The 26,286-nt window shown below is 44.8% G+C and overlaps 2 protein-coding genes across 3 annotated transcripts; both read left to right on the top strand.

The window, feature by feature from the left end:
- The first annotated feature begins 1,170 nt into the window (after positions 1-1,170).
- Positions 1,171-8,503, top strand: LOC115147570 (mucin-2-like). 2 transcript variants are annotated; one of them, XM_029689823.1, is made up of 11 exons: positions 1,171-1,333; positions 1,495-1,576; positions 1,842-2,291; positions 2,552-2,638; positions 2,890-5,251; positions 5,855-6,764; positions 6,907-7,064; positions 7,310-7,555; positions 7,692-7,851; positions 7,946-8,021; positions 8,199-8,503. In XM_029689823.1, exons 2-11 carry the CDS (start codon positions 1,531-1,533, stop codon positions 8,216-8,218), a joined length of 4,515 nt encoding a protein of 1,504 aa, XP_029545683.1. In that variant the 5' UTR covers positions 1,171-1,333; positions 1,495-1,530; the 3' UTR covers positions 8,219-8,503. The 2 variants fall into 2 exon arrangements, with proteins under 2 accessions (XP_029545683.1, XP_029545682.1); XM_029689822.1 differs by having other exon boundaries at positions 1,172-1,333; positions 2,890-6,764.
- A 4,318-nt stretch (positions 8,504-12,821) lies between these two features.
- LOC115147571 (uromodulin) lies at positions 12,822-24,465 on the top strand. The gene is made up of 9 exons (XM_029689824.1): positions 12,822-12,913; positions 20,135-20,941; positions 21,048-21,134; positions 21,589-21,776; positions 22,479-22,630; positions 23,060-23,308; positions 23,450-23,600; positions 23,900-23,975; positions 24,161-24,465. The coding sequence occupies exons 1-9, from the start codon at positions 12,850-12,852 to the stop codon at positions 24,178-24,180; spliced, it is 1,794 nt and encodes a 597-aa protein (XP_029545684.1). The 5' UTR covers positions 12,822-12,849; the 3' UTR covers positions 24,181-24,465.
- Positions 24,466-26,286: the final 1,821 nt, after the last annotated feature.

A 26,286-nucleotide genomic window follows, 5' to 3' on the forward strand; every position in this document is an offset into this window, starting at 1 on the left:
CTGTCACAGAAGCCAGTGTGTCAGAGCCGACAATAGACAATGGACCTGATCGGACCGCTCAGAGCCTCTGCTCTTTTCTGTCCATAAAAACATATGGATTGGTGGAAGAGGCAGGGCAGGCCAGGAGCAAGGAAGCAGGGTGTGGTCAAGCAAGGCATCCCCCGAGGCTAAATGCCCTAAGATTTTTATCAGAACAGGCATAGATTAGTTTCACCTTTTTTCTTTTCCTGACATGAGTTTGTTGTGTTTAAAATCAGCTTTATTAAAATTATAGCTCACAACTGTGCGGGGGAAGAGGGGTGGAGGCGCTAAGGAGTGTATTCACATATATCTACACACTTTCATACACACACATTTTGGTTGAGGACCTTCCACCTCTCTCCATTGTTACTGTTGGTTGAGGACCTTCCACCTCTCCATTGTTACTGTTGGTTGAGGACCTTCCACCTCTCTCCATTGCTACTGTTGGTTGAGGACCTTCCACCTCTCCATTGTTACTGTTGGTTGAGGACCTTCCACCTCTCTCCATTGTTACTGTTGGTTGAGGACCTTCCACCTCTCTCCATTGTTACTGTTGGTTGAGGACCTTCCACCTCTCCATTGTTACTGTTGGTTGAGGACCTTCCACCTCTCTCCATTGTTACTGTTGGTTGAGGACCTTCCACCTCTCTCCATTGTTACTGTTGGTTGAGGACCTTCCACCTCTCCATTGTTACTGTTGGTTGAGGACCTTCCACCTCTCTCCATTGTTACTGTTGGTTGAGGACCTTCCACCTCTCTCCATTGTTACTGTTGGTTGAGGACCTTCCACCTCTCTCCATTGTTACTGTAAACTCAATGTGGGTGGTGCCTTCAGGCCCCATGTGTGTGTGTGTGTGTGTGTGTGTGTGTGTGTGTGTGTGTGTGTGTGTGTGTGTGTGTGTGTGTGTGTGTTTGTGTGTGTCATATTTCCTAGCTCAGACCATCATGTACTCAAATCAGTTGTGAATGTATGTAATCAAACCAATGACCATCAAGGTTAACCAGTATGTTTGATGAAAGAAACAATCTGGAATACAAACAACTACATACTGACTCAAACTAGAGCAAGGTCACTAAACGTGTTAACGAATAGCCCCAGTGGGAGTTGTGTAGCCTAGGAAACGATGTGATCATAATCAAAACATTAAAAGCACTGTTATCTTAAATATATTGTTATCCTTTCTCAAACCCTCTAATCAGTCATTAGGAAATAATGACTCTTTATTCTAATAGCCACACGGCTGTATATTGAAAGCCCACTGCTCCACTCTGACATTCGTCCTCTGTGAATGGTACATTAATACAACTTGATGTAAGTAATGCAAGGCTGTTGTCGTAGAGAGTCCACAGAGATAGTATTTGTTGGATTAAATGATGTCTTAATAATGTTGAGGTTTAAACTAAGTCGAAACGTAAAATCTATTCTGTACCAAATAGCATGTGAAAGTAACCCATTAAAACATATATTTTAAGGTTCTTGCACGCTTGAGCTGAAGACTTCTGTGCAGAATGATGACAGCAAAGTGGTTGTTTCTTCTCTTGGTGAGAATCTCAGGTAGAGAAGAATGGTATTTTACATGCTGTAGATGATAAGATTGTCTGAGGTTAATAGGGATACTTGTAGGGAAGTATGTGGGATCGAGGAGAAGGTGAAAGGTGCAGGCATTCGAAACTACTTTTGTATAGATACAGATTTTTTAATAAGGATAATCTTGTTCTTGTTTGTTGTCATTCAATGAATTTGACATACTGTATTTAGGGTGAATTGTAATGTATACGTTTTCAACCTAATATATTAACTCACAGTTTATTTTGTGCAGGATTGGTTGTAACCAGCTGTGGTGTGTGTGATATGGGGGAGGACTGTATCAGTGTTGGTGGAACATCTTGCTGTGCAGACCCCTGCCAGCACTACACCATACTGAATGACGACTGGCGTGCCACCAGCAACAATGCCAACGTTTATGGAGAGCACTGCGACAAGGATGTCAACTGGCAGGGCTGGTATCGCCTGTTCCTGGGGAACACTAGTGTTCAGATGCCAGAGAGGTGTGTGGACAGTTACATGTGTGGGACCGCCTTCCCCATGTGGCTCACGGATCCCCATCCCCAGCTGTTAGACGGGGTGGTTCAGAGGGGCGTCTGTGGGAGCTGGTATGGTGACTGCTGCAGCATTAGACAAAATCCAATCCATGTCAAAGCCTGCTATGGAAACTACTATGTCTACAAGTTTGTCCCTGCAATTACCTGCAACTTGGCCTACTGTGCAGGTATGACATCATAATGTCCTTGTTACTGATTCTTAAAGACAGTAAGAATGTTCCAAGGTGTCCAATTCACTCTCTGAACCCAGAACCAAGTACCACGTGTGCCGTGAGACTTGGTTCTGGGTTCACCACACAACGTGTGTGTAAAAACAATGTGTGCAAAAAATATATTTTGTGGCAAATACATTGTACATCAGTCGTATAACTTGAGTGTGTACTAGTCACAGCAAATCCATGAACCCCCCTCCCCTCTGCTCTTCCAGACATCAACACCAAGGTGTGTTCTACCTGTAGAGATGATGACACCTGTATGAGTGAGGATAAGATCACCTGGAGGTGTGAGAGGAAAGGTGAGTGTTAAGAAAAACACATCTTACTCCTCAGTGTAGATACAGTAGGTGGTGGCAGGACCATGGTGGAAGGCAAAGGTGTGCAATGCCTTGTAGTTGAGTTTCATAATGGCTGTGTTTTTGACAGTAGGAGGTACTCATGCTCATCTTGACTGACAGTAACTCTATACCTTGTTTCTTTCTCTCGGTCTCTTTCATTCTCTCTCCACTCTCCCTCTCTGTCACTCTCCTCTCATTTTACTCTCTCAAAGAGCAATCTTCTACAACTACCCCTAAACCCACAACTACATCCACAAAAACTACTCCTGTACCTGAAACCACCAACACAACTCCAGTTCCTGGAACCATCACCACAACTCCTGTACCTGGAACCATCACCACAACTCCAGTACCTGGAACCATCAACACAACTCCTGTACCTGGGTCCCCCACCACAACTCCTGTACCTGGAACCACCACCGCAACTCCTGTACCTGGAATCACCCCCACAACTCCAGTACCTGGAACCATCACAACTCCTGTACCTGGAACCACCACCGCAACTCCTGTACCTGGAATCACCACCACAACTCCTGTACCTGGAACCATCACCACAACTCCTGTACCTGGAACCACCACCGCAACTCCTGTACCTGGAATCACCACCACAACTCCAGTACCAAAAACCCCAAATCTTGTACCTGGAACCACCACCACAACTCCTGCACCTGGAACCCCCGCCAGAACTCCTGTACCTGGAACCACCACCACAACTCCAGTACCTGGAAACACCACCACAACTCCAGTACCTGAAACCACCACCACAACTCCAGTACCTGGAACCACCAACACAACTCCAGTACCTGGAACCATCACCACAACTCCTGTACCTGGAACTATCACCACAACTCCTGTACCTGGAACCATCATCCCAACTCCTGTACCTGGAACCATCACCACAACTCCTGTATCTGGAACCACCGCAGCAACTCCTGTACCTGGAACCACCACCGCAACTCCTGTACCTGGAAACATCACCACAACTCCTGTACCTGGAACCACCACCCCAACTCCTGTACCTGGAACCCCAAATCTAGTACCTGGAACCATCACCACAACTCCAGTACCTGAAACCCCCACAACAACTCCAGTACCTGAAATCATCACCACAACTCCAGTACCTGGAACCATCACCACAACTCCAGTTCCTGGAACCACCACCACAACTCCTGTACCTGGGTCCCCAAATCTATTACCTGGGTCCCCCACCACAACTCCAGTACCTGGAACCATCACCACAACTCCTGTACCTGGGTCCCCCACCACAACTCCTGTACCTGGAACCATCACCACAACTCCTGTACCTGGGTCCCCCACCACAACTCCTGTACCTGGAACCATCACCACAACTCCTGTACCTGGGTCCCCCACCACAACTCCTGTACCTGGAACCACCACCACAACTCCAGTACCTGGATCCCCCACCACAACTCCAGTACCTGGAACCATCACCACAACTCCAGTACCTGAAACCCCCACAACAACTCCAGTACCTGAAATCATCACCACAACTCTTGAACCTGGAACCATCACCACAACTCCTGTACCTGGAACCATCACCACAACTCCTGTACCTGGAACCATCACCACAACTCCTGTACCTGGAACCATCACCACAACTCCAGTACCCGGATCCACAACTGCTGTACCCGGTACCCCCATCACAACTCCAGTACCTGGAACCCCCTCCGCAACTCCTGTAACTGGAAACATCACCACAACTCCTGTACCTGGAACCACCACCCCAACTCCTGTACCTGGAACCCCAAATCTAGTACCTGGAACCATCACCACAACTCCAGTACCTGAAACCCCCACAACAACTCCAGTACCTGGAACCATCACCACAACTCCAGTTCCTGGAACCACCACCACAACTCCTGTACCTGGGTCCCCAAATCTATTACCTGGGTCCCCCACCACAACTCCAGTACCTGGAACCATCACCACAACTCCTGTACCTGGGTCCCCCACCACAACTCCTGTACCTGGAACCATCACCACAACTCCAGTACCTGGATCCCCAACCACAACTCCTGTACCTGGAACCATCACCACAACTCCTGTACCTGGGTCCCCCACCACAACTCCTGTACCTGGAACCACCACCACAACTCCAGTACCTGGATCCCCCACCACAACTCCTGTACCTGGAACCATCACCACAACTCCAGTACCTGAAACCCCAACAACATCTCCAGTACCTGGAACCATCACCACAACTCCTGTACCTGGAACCATCACCACAACTCTTGAACCTGGAACCACCACCCCAACTCCTGTACCTGGAACCCCAAATCTAGTACATGGAACCATCACCACAACTCCTGTACCTGAAACCCCCACAACAACTCCAGTACCTGAAATCATCACCACAACTCCAGTACCTGGAACCATCACCACAACTCCTGTACCTGGAACCACCACCACAACTCCTGTACCTGGGTCCACAAATCTATTACCTGGGTCCCCCACCACAACTCCAGTACCTGGAACCATCACCACAACTCCTGTACCTGGGTCCCCCACCACAACTCCTGTACCTGGAACCATCACCACAACTCCTGTACCTGGGTCCCCCACCACAACTCCTGTACCTGGAACCATCACCACAACTCCTGTACCTGGGTCCCCCACCACAACTCCTGTACCTGGAACCACCACCACAACTCCAGTACCTGGATCCCCCACCACAACTCCTGTACCTGAAACCCCCACAACAACTCCAGTACCTGAAACCCCCACAACAACTCCAGTACCTGAAATCATCACCACAACTCCAGTACCTGGAACCATCACCACAACTCCTGTACCTGGAACCATCACCACAACTCCTGTACCTGGAACCATCACCACAACTCCTGTACCTGGAACCATCACCACAACTCCAGTACCCGGATCCACAACTGCTGTACCCGGTACCCCCATCACAACTCCAGTACCTGGAACCCCCTCCGCAACTCCTGTACCTGGAAACATCACCACAACTCCTGTACCTGGAACCACCACCCCAACTCCTGTACCTGGAACCCCAAATCTAGTACCTGGAACCATCACCACAACTCCAGTACCTGAAACCCCCACAACAACTCCTGTACCTGGAACCACCACCACAACTCCAGTACCTGAATCCCCCACCATACCTCCAGTACCCGAAACCACAACTACTGTACCTGGAACCATCACCACAACTCCTGTACCTGGAACCATCACCACAACTCCTGTACCTGGAACCATCACCACAACTCCTGTACCTGGAACCATCACCACAACTCCTGTACCTGGAACCATCACCACAACTCCAGTACCCGGATCCACAACTGCTGTACCCGGTACCCCCATCACAACTCCAGTACCTGGAACCCCCTCCGCAACTCCTGTACCTGGAAACATCACCACAACTCCTGTACCTGGAACCACCACCCCAACTCCTGTACCTGGAACCCCAAATCTAGTACCTGGAACCATCACCACAACTCCAGTACCTGAAACCCCCACAACAACTCCTGTACCTGGAACCACCACCACAACTCCAGTACCTGAATCCCCCACCATACCTCCAGTACCCGAAACCACAACTACTGTACCTGGAACCATCACCACAACTCCTGTACCTGGAACCATCACCACAACTCCTGTACCTGGAACCATCACCACAACTCCTGTACCTGGAACCATCCCCACAAGTCCTGTACCTGGAACCATCACCGCAACTCCTGTACCTGGAACCATCACCACAACTCCAGTACCCAGATCCACAACTGCTGTACCCGGTACCCCCATCACAACTCCAGTACCTGGAACCCCCTCCACAACTCCAGTACCTGAAACTACCACTACAACAACTGGCCCAATACCTGGCACCACCATCAAGGAACCTACGCGTCCTCCTATCACGGCCCCAGACCTGGTGTGTGGGTGGAGCCTCGTACAGGTGGGTCTAAACAGGGCCCACCTGGAGGCTGCTGGTCTGAGCGCTTCCTCTGCTCACCTGGCTGACAGACGCTGCTCTGCCCACCAGGAGGCTAACGGCACGGTGTGGTACCAGGTGGAGCGACGGGAGGGACGCTGTGGAAACACTCTGGAGGTGAGAGCACATTACCTCAATGTCTGACTGGAGGTTATTCAACACTGGAAGAGTTTAGACTATAACTGATCCTTACTGTTAGTAGGTCTGTATATAAGACCTGAATATTAATTTAACTGTAAACACTTTTCTTCTATTTCAGACAAACACCACCCATGCTGTCTACTCCAACAGCTTATTTGTTTATCCAGTAGATGGGAGAAACGACTCTCTCTCCCGACCCGTGAGCTATCCTTTCTCCTGTGTCTATCCTCTGGAGACAGAGAGCAGTCTGGGTGTGGCCCTCAGACCCTACCTACTGTGAGAAAATACACCACACATCATTCTGCTTTGTTTGTGCAGACCAGCCTTAATGACATTACATTGTTCATTTCATCAAGGATGTAGAATGAGAAGATAACTAATTTAAGCTGTGCCTACGCCAGGTCAATGGTCAATTCCATGGGATGACGCATTGGTTAGGTCTGCCAGTACACCTGTCAATCTACCATCTTGATTTTATGTTTGCAATCATTGATTTGACTTGTAGCTTCACCTCTTGACAGACCTGGTAATGGAGTTGTTAGAGTCGGTGCCAAAGCCAGAGCCTCCATGTCTCTGTACCTTAACTCCAACTACACAGAGCCTTACCCAGCAGGCAGAGTCACCCTGCCGGTGGGCTCCACCCTGCATGTGGGCGTGTCTGTGGAGGAGTCCGAGGCGGAACGTTATGTGGTCGTTCTAGACAACTGCTACGCCACGGAATCCCCCAGCCCTGATGACCTTCCGCGGTTCTACATGATTCAACACAGGTCTGTGACTCTACTCATCAGCTGTTTGCATGTCTGTGTGTTTGTGTTATGTGTGTGTGTAGTATGAGTTGGTATGTCTGTGTAGCTGTAAATAAATTGAACCCTACACTTTGCGACTTCTTGGCTCTTCTCCCAGGTGTCCTAGCAATCGAACCCAGGTGAGGGTGGAGGAGAGCGGCTCGTCCCTCAGGGCTCGCTTCTCTGCTCTGCTGTTCCTGTACCAGGGAGACTACCGGGACGTCTTCCTACACTGCAGCCTCAGCCTGTGTGACCAGAGGAGGTCCTCCTGCAGTCCAGTGAGTGATCAACTCCTCCACAGTCTCTCTCTCTCTCTCTGACTTGGTATCGGTTAGGTTTCTCTGACTTAGTGTTTGGTTTCTCTCTCTACAGGTGTGTTCCAGGAGGAGATCCCGCTCTGTGTCCAAATCCATCCCCCTCAAGCTCCTCACAATTGGACCAATCACCTGTAAGTGTTTTACTTAAGTACTTAGTTCATGAGGTAATATACCGTACAGGCTTTGGGCCTAAATTTAGAATCAGCTGGAAATTGATGGAAAATGGCGGCAGATATTCTGGTCAAAAGCATTCGGCCATCGTTCTGCTGTGTTTCCTCTCTAACTGTGAGATTCTCTTTGACCCCCAGGGGCCCAGAGTCTGGAGTGAGCTTTGGGAACCCCCCAGCATGTCATATGAAGGATGGGGTCCCTCCTGCACTACTCCCCTGATCTCCATCCCAACCTACAGCCCAGTGTAACTTTCAAGGGCACAGAAATACTTGTTTTGATTCTAGTAATGAATTTATGCACAACAGTGTGATTTCATTGTACTGTGTATGTTGTATACACATAGACTTGCATTGTTTTAGGACTGATCATTTCCTCAAACCTGAGTTGCTGTGTGTGTATGCTGTGATTTGATGATGTCAATAAATAACTCTGTATGATGATGCTCATTGTCTAATGATTGTTTATTTAACAGGTTGTAAACATAGAAATAAACATGTCTATATTTATGGTAAGGCAGGATAAATACATATTTACAGAACAACAAGGGATTGAGGCAGAACAATGTGTGGTTTATTTGGTATAGGCGAAAGTACTAATTGACCATAGCAGATTTTAGGACAACTGGCGAAACTTGTTAAAGACAAGTGACATTCATGATATGTACTTAGTCAATGTACTGAACACTTCCTAGGTCGTTTTACCAAAGCAGGAAGACTGATTGGTGTAATGAAATAGTGTTGTTTAAGTTCCACTGTAGAATAACACAATGAAAGACTTCAGAATGACCATGAAGTCTGAGTAGTAGTTTATGATGCTCCTTTCTCATGACTCCATTGTTACTGTTGGTTGAGGACCTTCCACCTCTCCATTGTTACTGTTGGTTGAGGACCTTCCACCTCTCCATTGTTACTGTTGGTTGAGGACCTTCCACCTCTCTCCATTGTTACTGTTGGTTGAGGACCTTCCACCTCTCTCCATTGTTACTGTTGGTTGAGGACCTTCCACCTCTCCATTGTTACTGTTGGTTGAGGACCTTCCACCTCTCTCCATTGTTACTGTTGGTTGAGGACCTTCCACCTCTCTCCATTGTTACTGTTGGTTGAGGACCTTCCACCTCTCTCCATTGTTACTGTTGGTTGAGGACCTTCCACCTCTCTCCATTGTTACATTAAACTCAATGTGGGTGTTGTCTTCAGGCCCCTGTACTGGGGCTGGGATTCAATCCAATTCAACACACGACAATATACATCAAAAGATAGTTGCTCTATAATACGCCTTGGACTGAATCCAGGTGTGTGTGTGTGTGTGTGTGTGTGTGTGTGCGCGCGTGTGTATGTGTGTGCGCGTGTGTATGTGTGTGCGATAGTGTGTGTGTTTGTTTGTGTGTGTCCTATTTCCTAACTCAGTTGTGAATTGATTTAATCTGACCACTAAGATTAACCAGTAGGCTACATTTTATGAGGTTTTTGAGAATGGACCAGCGGATTGTTTGTACAGCATAAGATAAGAGTTGCTTGCGTAACTGACTAATGACAATTACACACGTTTATAGACACTGTGTGTGTGTGAGAGTGAGAGAGTGGAGAGAGAGAGAGAGAGAGAGAGAGAGAGAGAGAGAGAGTGTGTGTGTGTGTGTGTGTAAATGGATTGTGAGCACACCTCAGAAGATTATCATGGGAAGATATTGAGTTCTCCAATAAAATGTAACTTGTTATCAGTGACAGCATCTTTCCAGGGGGTGTACTGGTACATCATGCTGCCTCACCCTACAGAGACAGGAGATAGACTAGTGTCCTGTCCAGGGGGTGTACTGGTACATCAAGCTGCCTCACCCTACAGAAACAGGAGATAGACTAGTGTCCTGTCCAGGGGGTGTACTGGTACATCATGCTGCCTCACCCTACAGAAACAGGAGATAGACTAGTGTCCTGTCCAGGGGGTGTACTGGTACATCATGCTGCCTCACCCTACAGAGACAGGAGATAGACTAGTGTCCTGTCCAGGGGGTGTACTGGTACATCATGCTGCCTCACCCTACAGAAACAGGAGATAGACTAGTGTCCTGTCCAGGGGGTGTACTGGTACATCATGCTGCCTCGCCCTACAGAAACAGGAGCTAGACTAGTGTCCTGTCCAGGGGGTGTACTGGTACATCATGCTGCCTCACCCTACAGAAACAGGAGATAGACTAGTGTCCTGTCCAGGGGGTGTACTGGTACATCATGCTGCCTCACCCTACAGAGACAGGAGATGGACTAGTGTCCTGTCCAGGGGGTGTACTGGTACATCAAGCTGCCTCACCCTACAGAGACAGGAGATAGACTAGTGTCCTGTCCAGGGGGTGTACTGGTACATCAAGCTGCCTCACCCTACAGAGACAGGAGATAGACTAGTGTCCTGTTCAGGGGGTGTACTGGTAAAACAAGCTGCCTCACCCCACAGAGACAGGAGATAAACTAGTGTCCTGTTCAGGGGGTGTACTGGTACATCAAGCTGCCTCACCCCACAGAAACAGGAGATAGACTAGTGTCCTGTTCAGGGGGTGTACTGGTAAAACAAGCTGCCTCACCCCACAGAGACAGGAGATAAACTAGTGTCCTGTTCAGGGGGTGTACTGGTACATCAAGCTGCCTCACCCCACAGAAACAGGAGATAGACTAGTGTCCTGTCCAGGGGGTGTACTGGTACATCAAGCTGCCTCACCCTACAGAAACAGGAGATAGACTAGTGTCCTGTCCAGGGGATGTACTGGTACATCAAGCTGCCTCACCCCACAGAAACAAGAGATAGACTAGTGTCCTGTCCAGGGCGTGTACTGGTACATCATGCTGCCTCACCCTACAGAGACAGGAGATGGACTAGTGTCCTGTCCAGGGGTTGTACTGGTACATCATGCTGCCTCACCCTACAGAGACAGGAGATGTACTAGTGTCCTGTCCAGGGGGTGTACTAGTACATCAAGCTGCCTCACCCTACAGAAACAGGAGATAGACTAGTGTCCTGTCCAGGAGGTGTACTGGTACATCATGCTGCCTCACCCTACAGAGACAGGAGATAGAGTAGTGTCCTGTCCAGGGGGTGTACTGGTACATCAAGCTGCCTCACACTACAGAAACAGGAGATAGACTAGTGTCCTGTCCAGAGGGTGTACTGGTACATCAAGCTGCCTCACCCTACAGAAACAGGAGATAGACTAGTGTCCTGTCCAGGGGGTGTACTGGTACATCAAGCTGCCTCACACCACTCATTGTTTCTCAATCCTGGTCCTGGGGACCAAAAGGGGTATACATTGTTGTGTTTACCCTAGCACTCACAACTTCATTCCACTAATCAACATCATCATCATCATCATCAAGCATTCGATTTCAAGTCAGGTGTGTTTGTACAGGGGCGAAACCAAAAACGTGCCTCTCTTTGGATCCCTAGGACCAGGATTGGGAAACACCAAAAGAGGAAATCAAAGTGGGCTTTTTGGTCTTCATTTACAGTTATGGTTAGGCATAAAGTAAGCAGTGTGGTTGAGGTTAGGTTTAAAATCAGATTATAAGAAGAAACGTTTTTGAAATAGGCGGGGCTTCTGACTTTACCACTTGCCCACACAATAACAACCGATAGGCTCCTGCCCAATGGGCCCTTCAGGCTCCGACCAGTATGACCTATTATCATGACTTATTATCTACGACAGACCAACATAACACAATCTCTGAGTGATGAGCTCATTAGTTCAGCTCCATACAGTAAATAAAGGGGCATTACACTTTCAACTAAAAGTTTGTCAGACATTTTCAGTTTTCAGATTTCCAAAGTTAACTAATGTCAAGATGTAGATTCAGCTGTATGCCTCAATCCAACGTGAATGGAAAAGATAAGCAGTGAAGAAAACCCTCTGGAATGAGGCATATGGCATGATCTAACCAATGATGTGGGTTTCATCTTGACATTAGTCTACTTTTGAGGTCTGAACGTCTTTCATTTATGAGTGAAATGTCCCTTTAAAGCAGTGTTTCGATTTTTTCCAATGTGCTAACGTACCTGATTCAAATCAAATGTTTGATGGTGACTTGATTAGTTGAATCAAATGTGTTCGGTGCTAGGGCAAAATGAATCCACTCTCCCACCCCCTTTTGGTATTGGGAAACACTGCTTTAAACAATACACTTTATTTAGTTCCTCAATGTTTCAGTGTTATCACCATGGGCACATTGGCACAAGACTAACTGGCATAGATTATATTTATAATAGTTAATTAGTAACGATTAATTAGTAACTCCGTTAAAAACAATATCCCTTTACTGTAGTCACATGATGTGCCCCCCCCCCCCCCCCCCTCCCTCCTCCCCTGAAAACTAGTGGATATATTCTCTAGCTCAATGGTCAAATCCATCATATGCTGATTGGTAAGTGAGCAATGCCTTTTTCCATAGTTTCAACGATAGCTTATTCATTCTGTATGAAAATACTTCACATTTTATTATTTGATTTTGCCACAATTGAAGTGAAGAGGGAATTCAGGAACTCTGGAAGTGGATAATTAGTTATTTGTAAACGCTTCTTCAATTATAAAACTAAAACTTGTTTGTTTCGCTTGTTAGCCTTTATCATGTTTTGACCCCGATGAAGACTATTAGGACGAAACACGTTAGTTTTATGATTAAAGAAGCATTTTTTAAATCAACTTCCTCTGCCAGAAGTGCTCCCTTTGGCTATAATTGTACCAAAAAATAGATATATTATTTTGTATTCTTTATTTTTCAGTCGTGTGTCTGTTCTGAAGAGAAGCTGAACAGAATGATGTCATCGGGTATTCTGATGATGCTCCTGTTCTTTAAGCATGTTACTGCAGACAGCTCAGGTAAAGGGTTGATTGGCCTATTCTCGTTTAGGTAACGGAATGAGAGCTTCACTCAGAATATTGCTGCTCCCCAGTGCAGGTTATGGGTGATGAAAGCTTTGTGTGCAAGAATAAAGCACTGGGGAGCGGCAAGCAATATTCTGTAGGCTTCCTTATATATATATATATATATATATATATATATATATATATATATATATATATATATTCTTCTCCTTCCTTTACCTCAGTATTATTATTTATTAACTCAGCACGGTATTCCTCAAGTGTAAGATGTGCATTTAACCTTCTTTATTGCCCTTTCAAGAGGCATTGTCTTGAGTCCCAAATGGCTTCCTAATCCCTATGTGATGCACCATTTTTGACCAAAGCCCTGGCACTATATAGGGAACAGGACGTCATATGGGATATTGTGTTATTGTGTTAAAGATCTGGGCAATATTTAACCCCTCCTGATTTAAAATGTTTTTTTGAGACTTCACCCCTTGTCTTGTCAACCGCAGTGTGTTTAGATTTATTTTAAAGATTCAGACTTAGCTCTTCAATAAATATGACAGGATGACAAAAATGTCATATTCTGAATCAGCTGACAGTAGAGAACAAGTTGTTTTTGCTGTTCTGTTCCGTTTTCAAAAAGTGACTTTACATTGATTTCAATGGTTTGTTGTCTGTGTACTCAGAGCTAAGGGACTGTCTTAAAAGTGCAAGTGATTAACTGAAAAACGTCTTTGCAACCACATGACTTAGACATCTCAAACCAACTGTAATAGGTTCAGGGACCTTTCCTCTCCAATCCACTGCAATTACTTGCTATATTGGAAGCAATTGAAGTGTAAAGGGATACATCAGGATTTTGGCAATGAAGCCGTTTCTATTCTTCCCCAGATACAGATGAACACATGGATACCATTTTTATGTCTCTGCATGCAGTTAGAAGGAAGTTGCTAACTAGCATTAGCACAATGACTGGAAGTTTACGTTAACTGGTAACATACTAGTAAATGAATGCAAGTCATTGTGCTAACGCTAGTTATCATTAGCTCTTGAAACTACCTCTAACTTCCTTCATACTGGATGCAGAGACATGCAAATGGTATCCATTAGTTCACCTGAGTCTGGGGAAGTAGATAAAGGGCTTTGTGGCCAAGATCCCAAAGTATCCCTTTGAAGGAAGTTTTTTACCAAAGTCAAATATAGCTAAACAAAGTCAAATTGGTTTGATATCACTATGTCATGTGGTTGAGAAGATTTTGACATTTTTTCACATGCAATAGCAGGTGTTGCAGTTTTAAGACGGTCGCTTAACCCTCAAAGTAGTGGAGGGCTACTGCCGCGTTCACGTGCAGGAAATTCTGACATTTCTGACTTGCTCAATGGTTGTAGTTATACACATGCCGCGTTCAATGAATCAGCAAGTAGGAAACACGGCATAGATTTTGTCTCCAAAAAAGGATATATGACACCGAATTTCATAAACAATAGACTTGTTCCCTATATTCAGATGATTTAGAACATGTTTGTAATTTCTATCATTCTGGCACGTTCCTTTGAAGGGGTATTGATGATTAAAGTCTGGATCATTAACATAAAGCTTATTATAAACCGGGTAGTTCGGGTCTTGGATGCCAATTGGCTAAAAACAGCATTCCAGCTGTATGTTAGGCAATATACCATGGGTATAACACAAAACAATTTGTTTACTGTTATATTTATGTTGGTAACCGGTTTATAATAGCAATAAGGCATCTCAAGAGTTTGTGGTGTACGGCCAATAAACCACTAATAAGGGCTGTACCCAGGCACTTCGCTTCACGTCATGCCTAAGAACAGCCCTTAGCCATGGGACATTTTTAGAAAATAGGGTTCCAAAAGAGTTCTTTGCAGAAGGTTAGGGTTCTACCAATAACCATTTTCATCTGAAGAACCCTTTTTGGAAGATGAGGGTTCTTTGTAAGGCATCCTATGAACCGTTTTTGAAAGAAAGGGTTCTTTGATGATTCTTTGGAAGTCAAGAAGGTTTCTTTGGAATGCAATATCTGAATGAGCTGGCACAGGAAGAACTGAAAAGGAATAGGCTACTCAAAGAGGTGCTTCAAAGGTAGGCTGCATATGCAAGAGTGAGGTGTGTACGACTGTGTGCGTGTCGTACATATCCAGCAGCACTTTGTTCTCCACCCCCTCCATAGCCCCCAATGCAATACACTGTAATAGACTGTACATAGGATACATATTGACTTGTAGAGATATAACTTGTCTACCTGTCTCAGCTAAAGTGATGTGGGAAATACTCAGTAGGGTGTCTACGTACTAAATATGGTACGTTTTGAACAGGGACCGTGTCGCACGACCTGCTGCTTGGAGGGGGTATAGATAGCTATGGAGTGGGTAAAGAACAAAGTCTTCATGGATATGTTTAATAACACAGACCTCCTACAAAAGTACATATATTTAGTACGTAGACACCCTACTGAGTATTTCCCACATCACTTTAGCTGAGACAGGTAGACAAGTTCTCGCTCTACAAGTCAATATGTATCCCATGTACAGTCTATTACAGTGTATTGCATTGGGGGCTATGGAGGGGGTGGAGAACAAAGTATTTCATATTCAGTCTACTCTATTGCATTGCAGTGAATGGAGTGGGTGGAGTAAGCATTCACCAGCACTCTGTATTAAATCTGTTGCCAAGCACACATTCCAATAACCTATATTTGTATTTTATTAAACGTGTATTTATTGAAATATAGCCTCCACAATAGCTTTCAAAATACCAGTATTTGTGTAAACTTTCAAAATAAATTCTGGTGTAAATAATACAATATTACATATAAAATACTTCATATTATCCACACCTTTTTTCAAAGGTGGTTGCAATGATGTAAAAACCACTTGTACTGCACAAAAACAAAAAACAAAAAAATTATATATATATATATATATATATATATATATATATATATATATATATATATATTCCCAATGTTTAGCATGTTTCTGCAGGGGGACTATTATTGTGAAAAAAATATGCGATCCTGCTGCTAGCATAATATCCTGCTGCTAGGAGAACGGTAATCAAAACGATACCACAGCAACAAAAAAAAGAAGGTACAGTATATCAGTCAAAGTCACAGCCATGTATGCATTAATTAATCAATTATACAATCAATTTGACTTCGTTTTTACCAATCTAACTACATAACAACATAATGGTAATTATTTATTTGAATGATAAATCTCTATTGATAAACTCGCCTCCGCCTACCGAGCACTGCTTTCCTGCAGTTCTGTTAATGTTACGGCGAGGGAAGTAGCTAGCTAGTGTAACCAACCAAATTTGCATGGGACTACTGGGTAGGGATTACCCCCACTTTAACGTTAAAACAACTACAGGAAAGCAGTGCTTGGCAGGCGGGGGCAAAGGGCACTGTGTGCCGATGTCCTAGCTAGCAACCTCAATGGCAATGGGTGTGACAAGTAGTGGCCGCGGCGTGTAATGGGCGCAACATGTAGTGGGTGCCGCATGTAGTAAACATGGTCTGCAAATAGACCCTTCTCAGCAAGAGGGCACTGACTTTGCTGAGGCAATAGATCATCTTTGGCTGATGGAGAGACGTGACGGAGGGACCTATTAAGTGAATGAATAAAGTTGCTGGTGGCAATCAGCTTTGAAATCAGCATATTTTGCGTTATGGTTTGGATATTACAAACAAAGTACTTGGGTAGTTAATTTATGTTAGCTTCAGCCAGGACCTGCCACTCTAAGCAAGAGAAAGAAATTGCTACCCTCCTATACACTGCAAAACTAGAATAGTCCCAGTAAGCAAAACAATGTTAAAAAGACACCCAAGTACTTATTTTACAGACGTTGAAGATAGATTAATTTTAGATTCTGAATGAAAGGTGAAAATACTTATTTTCCAGAAGTTGAAAATACATATTGTAATGACCCGGCTGGGTCATAAAAGGAAAAGAGACGGACTCTAGGTGTGCAGGTCAGAACACAGGTTTATTCCTAAACTGGGCTATTGTTGTGGCCACAGCCCACGCCGCTAAATGCCGAACGTACACAATTATACCATGTCGAGTTAAGGGTCACTCCCATAGGAACAGATCAAGGCCCGGAACAGAAAGAGAGAGAAAGATGAGACAGTAATCCCTATTTATGCATTTCCAAACCCCGCGGGATTACCCATCATACCCCCCCAACCTTTCCCTCTGTCCTGACATATTTAACCCCTGCTAGTAGCCATGAGAACCATAACACACCCACAACACAGAACACAATACCGGGTCGTTACAATATTTTCCAGACATTGAAAACAACGTTTTTTTCTGGATGTTGAAATCAGGTACATTTCGGTTCTGAATGAAAGTAGAAAATATGTATTTTCTGGAGGTTGAAAATATGTATTTTCTGGATGTTGAAGAAACTTATTTTCCGGACATTTAAATCTTGTTCATTTTCGGTTCTTAATTAAAGTTGAAAAGACGTCATTTATAGACGTTTATGTTTGGACCAAATCTGAACCAAACAGACAACCGGACCGGATCAAAAATCAATGTCCATGGAAGACGTCCAAAAGACGTCAGCATCGGTCTGTGATTACTGGGCTGTAGCCTACAGTGACAGCCAGAATGGAATTTTAAGAATGTCCATCCATATGGTAGGCCTACAGTTTGTAAAACAGCCAGTTGCATTGAATTTATTAGTCCTGATTCCTGTGACTAATCAATTTGGCTATTTAATCTCTGAATATCACCTGCCCAGTTATCCTGAGCCTACTTCCAATGAGAATTAATGTGTACACACCACCAAATGCAGAAGTATTTTATTTTTCGCTATGATCAGCTGGGTAAAAATGGACAGATACAAACTTGAAATCCCTGATGATGACAATTTAGCCCACGGGGTGAAGCGCCCCTGATTTTTAAAAAAGTGACCACTACTTATCACAAGACGGCATCAGTGCTCACTTAAAAATACTATATACAGTTGAAGTCGGAAGTTTACATACACTTATGTTGAAGTCATTAAAACTCATTTTTCAACCACCCCACAAATTTCTTGTTAACAAACTATAGTTTTGGCATGTTGGTTAGGACATCTACTTTGTGCATGACACAAGTAATTTTTCCAACAATTGTTTACAGACAGATTATTTCACTTATAATTCACTGTATTACAATTCCAGTGGGTCAGAAGTTTATATACACTAAGTTGACTGTGCCTTTAATCAGCTTGGAAAATTCCATAAAATGATGTCATGGCTTTAGAAGCTTCTGATAGGCTAATTGACATAATTTGAGTCAATTGTAGGTGTACCTGTGGATGTATTTCAAGGCCTACCTTCAAACTCAGTGCCTCTTTGCTTGACATCATGGGAAAATCAAAAGAAATCAGCCATGACCTCAGAATTTTTTTTTTTAGACCTCCACAAGTCTGGTTCATCATTGGGAGCAATTTCCAAACGCCTGAAGGTACCACGTTCATCTGTACAAACAATAGTACGCAACTATAAACACCATGGGACCACGCAGCCGTCATACCGCTCAGGAAGGAGACGCGTTCTGTCTCCTAGAGATGAACATACTTTGGTGAGAAAAGTGCAAATCAATTCCAGAACAACAGCAAAGGACCTTGTGAAGATGCTGGAGGAAACTGGTACAAAAGTATCTATATCTACAGTAAAACGAGTCTTATATCGACATAACCTGAAATGCCGCTCAGCAAGGAAGAAGCCACTGCTCCAAAACAGCCATAAAAAAGACAGACTACGGTTTGCATCTGCACATGGGGACAAAGATCGTACTTTTTGTAGAAATGTCCTCTGGTCTGATGAAACAAAAAAAGAACTATTTGGCCATAATGACCATTGTTATGTTTGGAGGAAATCGGGGTTGGCTTGCAAGCCGAAGAACACCATCCCAACTGTGAAGCACGGGGGTGGCAGCATCATGTTGTGGGGGTGCTTTGCTGCAAGAGGGACTGGTGCACTTCACAAAATAGATGGCATCATGAGGGGGGAAATTGTGTGGATATATTGAAGCAACATCTCAAGACATCACTCAGGAAGTTAAAGCTTGGTCGCAAATGGGTCTTCCAAATAGACAATGACCCCAAGCATACTTCCAAAGTTGTGGCAAAATGGCTTAAGGACAACAAAGTCAAGGTATTGGAGTGGCCATCACAAAGCCCTGACCTCAATCCTATCAAAAATTTGTGGGCAGAACTGAAAAAGCGTGTGCGAGCAAGGAGGCCTACAAACCTGACTCAGTTACACCAGCTCTGTCAGGAGGAATGGGCCAAAATTCACCCAACTTATTGTGGAAACGTTTGACCAAAGTGAAACAATTTAAAGGCAATGCTACCAAATACTAATTGAGTGTATGTAAACTTCTGACCCACCGGGAATGTGATGAAAAAAATAAAAGCTGAAATAAATCATTCTCTACTATTATTCTGACATTTCACATTCTTAAAATAAAGTGGTTCTAATTGACCTAAGACAGGGAATTCTTTACTAGGATTAAATGTCAGGAATTGTGAAAAACTGAGTTTAAATGTATTTGGCTAAGGTGTATGTAAACTAATGACTTCACCTGTACCACTGGATGAGATAAATTGTAATAGTTTTTTAGCAGAAATATGTGAGGTTTTATGTGTTGTTGTTCTTAGGCAAGATGTGAAGGGGGGTGCCTGGATACAGCCCTTACCAGTGACATATTGGCCATATACCACAAACTCCTGATGTGCATTATTGCTATTATTAACTAGTTACCAACGTAATTAGAACAGTAAACAAGTAATTTTGCATCATACTTGTGGTATATTTAAGTAATAAGGCACGAGGGGGTGTGGTATATGGCCAATATACCACGGCTAAGGGCTGTTCTTAGCCTGTGGTATATTGGCCATATAACACAAATCTTCAAGGTGCCTTATTGCTATTATAAACTGTTTACCAACGTAATTAGAGCAGTAAATATAAATGTTTTTTCATACCCGTGGTATACGGTCTGATATACCACGGCTGTCAGCCAATCAGCATTCAGGGCTCTAACCAACCAGTTTATAATGTCTGATATTCCACAGCTTTCAACCAATCAGCATCCAGGACCCAAACTACCCAGTTTATAACGGCCAATATATCAGACCTCCTCAGGCCTTATTGATTAAATTGAGTGTCTTGTCATAAGCTTTATGGGGTATTGTTTTCTCAGGTACGGTTGTTACCAGTTGTGAGGCGTGTCATGGCCAAGCCACCTGCCTAGACTCACCTGTGGAACGTGAGAGGGGAGATGCTTTCCAAACCTGGTCCGTCACTTGTACCTGTCAAGATGGCTTCGTTGGCGACGGCGTCACCTGCTACGACCTTGAGTTCTGCGCTAAAGGCTCCTGCTGTCGTCAAGGTTACCGCTGGTCCTCGGAGCTGGGCTGTGTGGACGTTGACGAGTGTTCCCTCCCAGACCAACCCTGCAGCCCTCCTCAGGTCTGTGAGAACACCCCCGGATCCTTCAACTGCCTGGTGCCTCCTGAAGACGACCTCCGCTCCAGTCCTGGTTCTGACTCCCGCTCAGTGCAGTTTCAGTGCGAGGGGATACGGTGTCCAGTGGGAGAGGACTGTATCAGTGTTGGTGGATCATCCCTCTGTGCAGACCCCTGCCAGCACTACTCTGTACTGAATGACGACTGGCGTTCCACCACCAACAACGGTGCAGCTAACGGCTACCACTGTGACACGTCTGTCAACTGGCAGGGCTGGTATCGCCTGTTCCTGGGGAACACCAGTGTTCAGATGCCAGAGAGGTGTGTGGAAAGCTACATGTGTGGGACTGAGTTCCCCTTGTGGCTTCCATTAGCTCATCCCCAGCTGGGAGACGGAGTGGTTCAGAGGAGCGTCTGTGGACACTATTATTATGACTGCTGCTACTGGAGGCAAACTCCCATCTATGTCAAAGCCTGCTATGGAAACTACTATGTCTACAAGTTTGTCCCTTCAACAAGATGCAACATGGCCTACTGTGCAGGTATATTGCTATCGTAAAGTGATTATCCCTGATTGTTAAAGACACAAAGAATGTTCAAATAACTAGACATCACAAAGCCATTTAACTCTACCTCTGTCTCTTCCAGATGTCAACACCATGGTGTGTTCTACATGTGGAGTGTTTGATGCCTGTGTGAGCGACAATGAGACCAACTGGAGATGTGAGAGGAAAGGTGAGTGCTGAACAAATATAAACTGTATTGTCAGATCTGTATTTTTTTCAAACACTATGAAACGTAGAGATTTAGGGGTGAAATGATGCATCTTTAAGATGCGTATCTTTTAACCAATAAGGTCAGAGGAGGCGTGGTATATTGGCCATATATCACAAACCCCCAAGGTGCCTTATTACTATTATAAACTGATTATCAACGGAATTAGAACAGTAAAATACATGTTTTGTCATACCCGTGGTATATGGTCTCAGATACCACGGCTTTCAGCCAATCAACATTCAGGGTTCCAGCCCTGAATGACGATTGGTTGATAAGCCAATATACCACGGCTAAGGGATGTATCCAGGCATTCCGTGTTGCATGGTGTATAAGAAGCCACACAGGGATCTCAGTCTCACACATGTACCTGTTCACCTTATTGCTTAAATAACCTCCTGTGTTGTTTACTTAGCTCCAGAGCTGGTGTGTGGGCGGAGCCTCCTGAAAGTGGGCCTTCCAAATGTTTACCTGGAGGCTGCTGGTCTGGATGCTTCCTCTGCTCACCTGGCTGACCACCGCTGCTCCGCCCACGAGGATCGTAACGGCACAGTGTGGTACCAGGTGGAGCGCAGGGAGGGACGCTGTGGAAACACTCTAGAGGTGAGAAATATTTTCACTTTATGTTCAAGAAGGTTCTATATTGCTGTCCCATCCCCAATATTTTCCCTGGATAAGTTTTATGAATTATTACTAAACATACACTTTAGTTGGTTCGCATCTTACTTTTTAATAAAAAATAAATAATTATATTTCACCTTTATTTAACCAGGTAGGCTAGTTAAGAACCAGTTCTCATTTACAACTGCAACCTGGCCAAGATAAAGCAAAGCAGTGCGACACAAACAATAACACAATAGAAAAAGTCTACATACAGTGTGTGCAAATGAGGTAAGATAAGGGAGGTAAGGCAATAAATTGGCCATAGTGGCAAAATAATTGCAATTTAGCAATTAAACACTGGAGTGATAGATGTGCAGAAGATGAATGTGCAAGTAGAGATACTGGGGTGCAAAGGAGCAAAAATAAATAAATAACATTATGGGGATGTGGTAGTTTGATGGGCTATTTACAGATGGGCTATGTACAGGTGCAGTGATCTGTGAACTGCTCTGACAACTGGTGCTTAAATAAAGGTTACGTAAATAAATAGGGTTGAAGACGGATATGACATTTGTGTTAATGGTGGTTAATTGTCTATCAAATCACTGGGATTTCACTGTAGTCTACACATCACTAATGCAAGCAGGCCTAATAAATACATGAATATGACATATTTCTTAACCCCCCCCCCCTTTTTCCCAGACAAACACCACCCATGCTGTCTACTCCAACAGCTTATTCGTTTATCCAGTAGATGGGAGAAACGACTCCCGACCCCTCAGCTTTCCCTTCTCCTGTGTCTATCCTCTGGAGACAGAAAGCAGCCTGGATATGGCCATCAGACCTCTCCCACTGTGAGAAAATATGCAGAAAGTCCATTCTGTTTATTCTGTTGTCTTTGTGCAGACTATACTATTAGAAAAAAAGGTGCTATCTAGAACCTAAAAGGATTCTTCGGCTGTCTCCATAGAAGAACCCTTTGAATAACCCCTTTTGGTTCCAGGCAGAAACCTTTTGGTTCCAGATATAATTATTTTGAGTTCCATGTAGAACCCTCTCCACAGAGGGTTCTTCATGGAACCGAAAGGGTTCTACCTAGAACCAAAATGGGTTCAACCTGGAACCATGAGGACAGCCAAAGAGGACAGTCCTCCTATGAGCCAAAGAACCCGTTTGGAACACTTTTTTCTAACAGTGTCGTCATTATGAGCGTTCAGCTGTTATTTTAAAGTTCATAAAGTTTGATTTGATTTGTAGCTTCACCTCTTTGTACCTCATCACAGAAGTGATCATAAAGTTGTCAGAGTCGGTGCCAAGGCCAAGGCCTCCATGTCTCTGTACCGCGACTCCAACTACACACAGCCTTACCCAGCTGGTCAGCCAGTCACCCTGATTGCGGGTTCCTTCCTGCACGTGGGCGTGTCCGTAGAGGAGTCCGAGGCAGAACGTTTTGTTGTTGTTCTGGAAGACTGCTACACCACGGAATCCCCCAGCCCTGATAGTCTCCCATGGACCTACATGATTCAGGACAGGTCCATGACTCTATTCATCAGCTGTTTGCATGTCTATGTGTGTTTGTTTTGTGTGTGAAGTATGGTATGTTTGTTGCTGTGTACGGTCTGTGTAGCCGTGCAAACCTTCAACCCTTTGCTGTTTCTTGGCTCTTCTCCCAGGTGTCCTACAAATCGTACCCAGGTGACCGTGGAGGAAAGTGGCTCGTCCCTCAGGGCTCGCTTCTCTGCTCTACTGCAGGGGGACTACCGTTACATCTTCCTGCACTGCAGCCTCAGCCTGTGTGACCAGGGGAGCTCCTCCTGCATTCCAGTGAGTCCTGATGTTCTTCTCAGACTCAATAACTCTCTTCTTGGGCTTTCAGGTTTCTTTGACTTAGTATTTGGTCTCTCTGACTTAGTGGTTGGTCTCTCTGACTTAGTGCTTTGTCTCTCTGACTTAGTGGTTGGTCTCTCTGACTTAATGTTTGGTCTCTCTGACTTAGTGCTTTGTCTCTCTGACTTAGTGGTTGGTCTCTCTGACTTAGTGCTTGGTCTCTCTGACTTAGTGGTTGGTCTCTCTGACTTAATGTTAGGTTTCTCCGACTTAGTGTTTGGTTTCTCTCTCTACAGGTGTGTTCCAGGAGGAGATCCCGCTCTGTGTCCAAGTCCATCCGCCTCAAACCCCTCACCATCGGGCCAATCATCTGTAAATATTTTACTTTAGTAATGACTTACATAGTTTATGAGCTAATATATTGTATAGGCTTTGGACCTAAATGTAGAATAGTCGGGAAATGAACAAAAATTAGTGGCCGATATTCTGGTCAAAAGCATTCGGCCGTCGTTCTGCTGTGTTTCCTCTCTAACTGTGAGATTCTCTTTGACCCCCAGGGGCCCAGAGTCTGGAGTGAGCCTTGGGAACCCCCCAGCATGTCATATGAAGGATGGGGTCCCTCCTGCACTACTCCCCTGATCTCCATCCAAACCTACAGCCCAGTGTAACTTTCAAGGGCACAGAAATACTTGTTTTGATTCTATTAATGAATTTATGCACTACAGTGTGATTTCATTGTACTGTGTATGTTGTATACACATAGACTTGCATTGTTTTAGGACTGATCATTTCCCCAAACCTGAGTTGCTGTGTGTGTATGCTGTGATTTGATGATGTCAATAAATAACTCTGTATGATGATGCTCATTGTCTAATGATTGTTTATTTAACAGGTTGTAAACATAGAAATAAACATGTCTATATTTATTGTAAGGCAGGATAAATACATATTTACGAAAGGCAGAACAACGAGCGATTGAGGCAGAACAATGTGTGGTTTATTTGGTATAGGCAAAAGTACTAATTGACCATAGCGGATTTTAGGACAACTGGCTAAACTCGTTAAAGACAAGTGACATTCATGATATGTACTTAGTCAATGTACTGAACACTTCCTAGGTCGTTTTACCAAAGCAGGAAGACTGATTGGTGTAATGAAATAGTGTTGTTTAAGTTCCACTGTAGAATAACACAATGAAAGACTTCAGAATGACCATGAAGTCTGAGTAGTAGTTTATGATGCTCCTTTCTCATGACTCCATTGTTACTGTTGGTTGAGGACCTTCCACCTCTCCATTGTTATTGTTGGTTGAGGACCTTCCACCTCTCTCCATTGTTACTGTTGGTTGAGGACCTTCCACCTCTCTCCATTGTTACTGTTGGTTGAGGACCTTCCACCTCTCTCCATTGTTACTGTTGGTTGAGGACCTTCCACCTCTCTCCATTGTTACTGTTGGTTGAGGACCTTCCACCTCTCCATTGTTACTGTTGGTTGAGGACCTTCCACCTCTCCATTGTTACTGTAAACTCAATGTGGGTGGTGCCTTCAGGCCTCGTGTGTGTTTGTGTGGGTGTGTGTGTTTCATTACAAAGAGCTCATTAACACAGGGTCAAGCTAGAATCTGTAAAACAGTTGCTGTTATCAAGATGACAATTTCATTTAATACCCTCTAAACCTCAACAGAGCTGTCTAAAACAACAAGGTGCTGTTGGTTTGGGGAAAGTTTTAAGAGGTAGCAGTTCTCCAGTCTCTCCACTGGGTGGAGCTGTGGCGCTGTGGTAAGAGAAAGGATGGCTGTTGGCCCATTCCTGAATCAATCCCTAGCAGTGGAGGCTGCTGAGGGGAGGATGGCTCATAATAATGGCTGGAACGGAGCAAATGGAATGGCATCCAACAACTGGAAACCATGTGTGCCACCAACATCCTGTGATCCCTAGACTCTAGTCCAGTGTTTCCCAAACCCCTCCTGGATCTCTCTAGTCTTTCCACTTGTTTGATGTATTCCAGGAGTAGCACCAGCTAGTCTAGTCAGCTTGTGTAGATCTGAAAGAATGGGATAAATAAGCAGTATGGTGGTAGGTCAACCCTGCCCTCTGATAGGCCAGGAGTTTTCACCATATTGCTTTCCTATCCAATCCTTTCAGGGACCAATCCTTTCAGAGACCAAAATGTGTCGTTCTGCTCCTGAACAAGGCAGGTAACCCACTGTTCCCCGGTATCATTCATCATTGTAAATAAGAATTTGTTCTTAACTGACTTGCCTAGTTAAATAAAGGTAAATATATATATATGTACCACGCAGCTCAGAGTAGGAGCCTTTTAGATCATAATGAATAAGATGACATGGCCTGGGTGGGGTCAGGGGGGGTCTGATAAGATGACATGGACGGGTGGGGTCAGGGGGGGTCTGATAAGATGACATGGACGGGGTGGGGTCAGGGGGTATCTGATAAGATGTCATGGGCGGGGTGGGGTCAGGGGGGGTCTGATAAGATGACATGGACTGGGTGGGGTCAGGGGGGGTCTGATAACAACGATCGGTGGCAGCTAATAGGCCGGCGGTTGTCGCCCGACCGAGGAGGGGCGCCACCTTCGTTAGATACTGTGACAGTACCCTCCCCTGATGCGCGGCTGCCGACGCCGGCCTCGGGGACGGCCCGGAGGGCGAGGCGCCGGCCGTTCC

Source organism: Salmo trutta, chromosome 14, assembly GCF_901001165.1.
Source record: "Salmo trutta chromosome 14, fSalTru1.1, whole genome shotgun sequence".
NCBI classification, from domain to species: Eukaryota; Metazoa; Chordata; class Actinopteri; order Salmoniformes; family Salmonidae; genus Salmo; species Salmo trutta.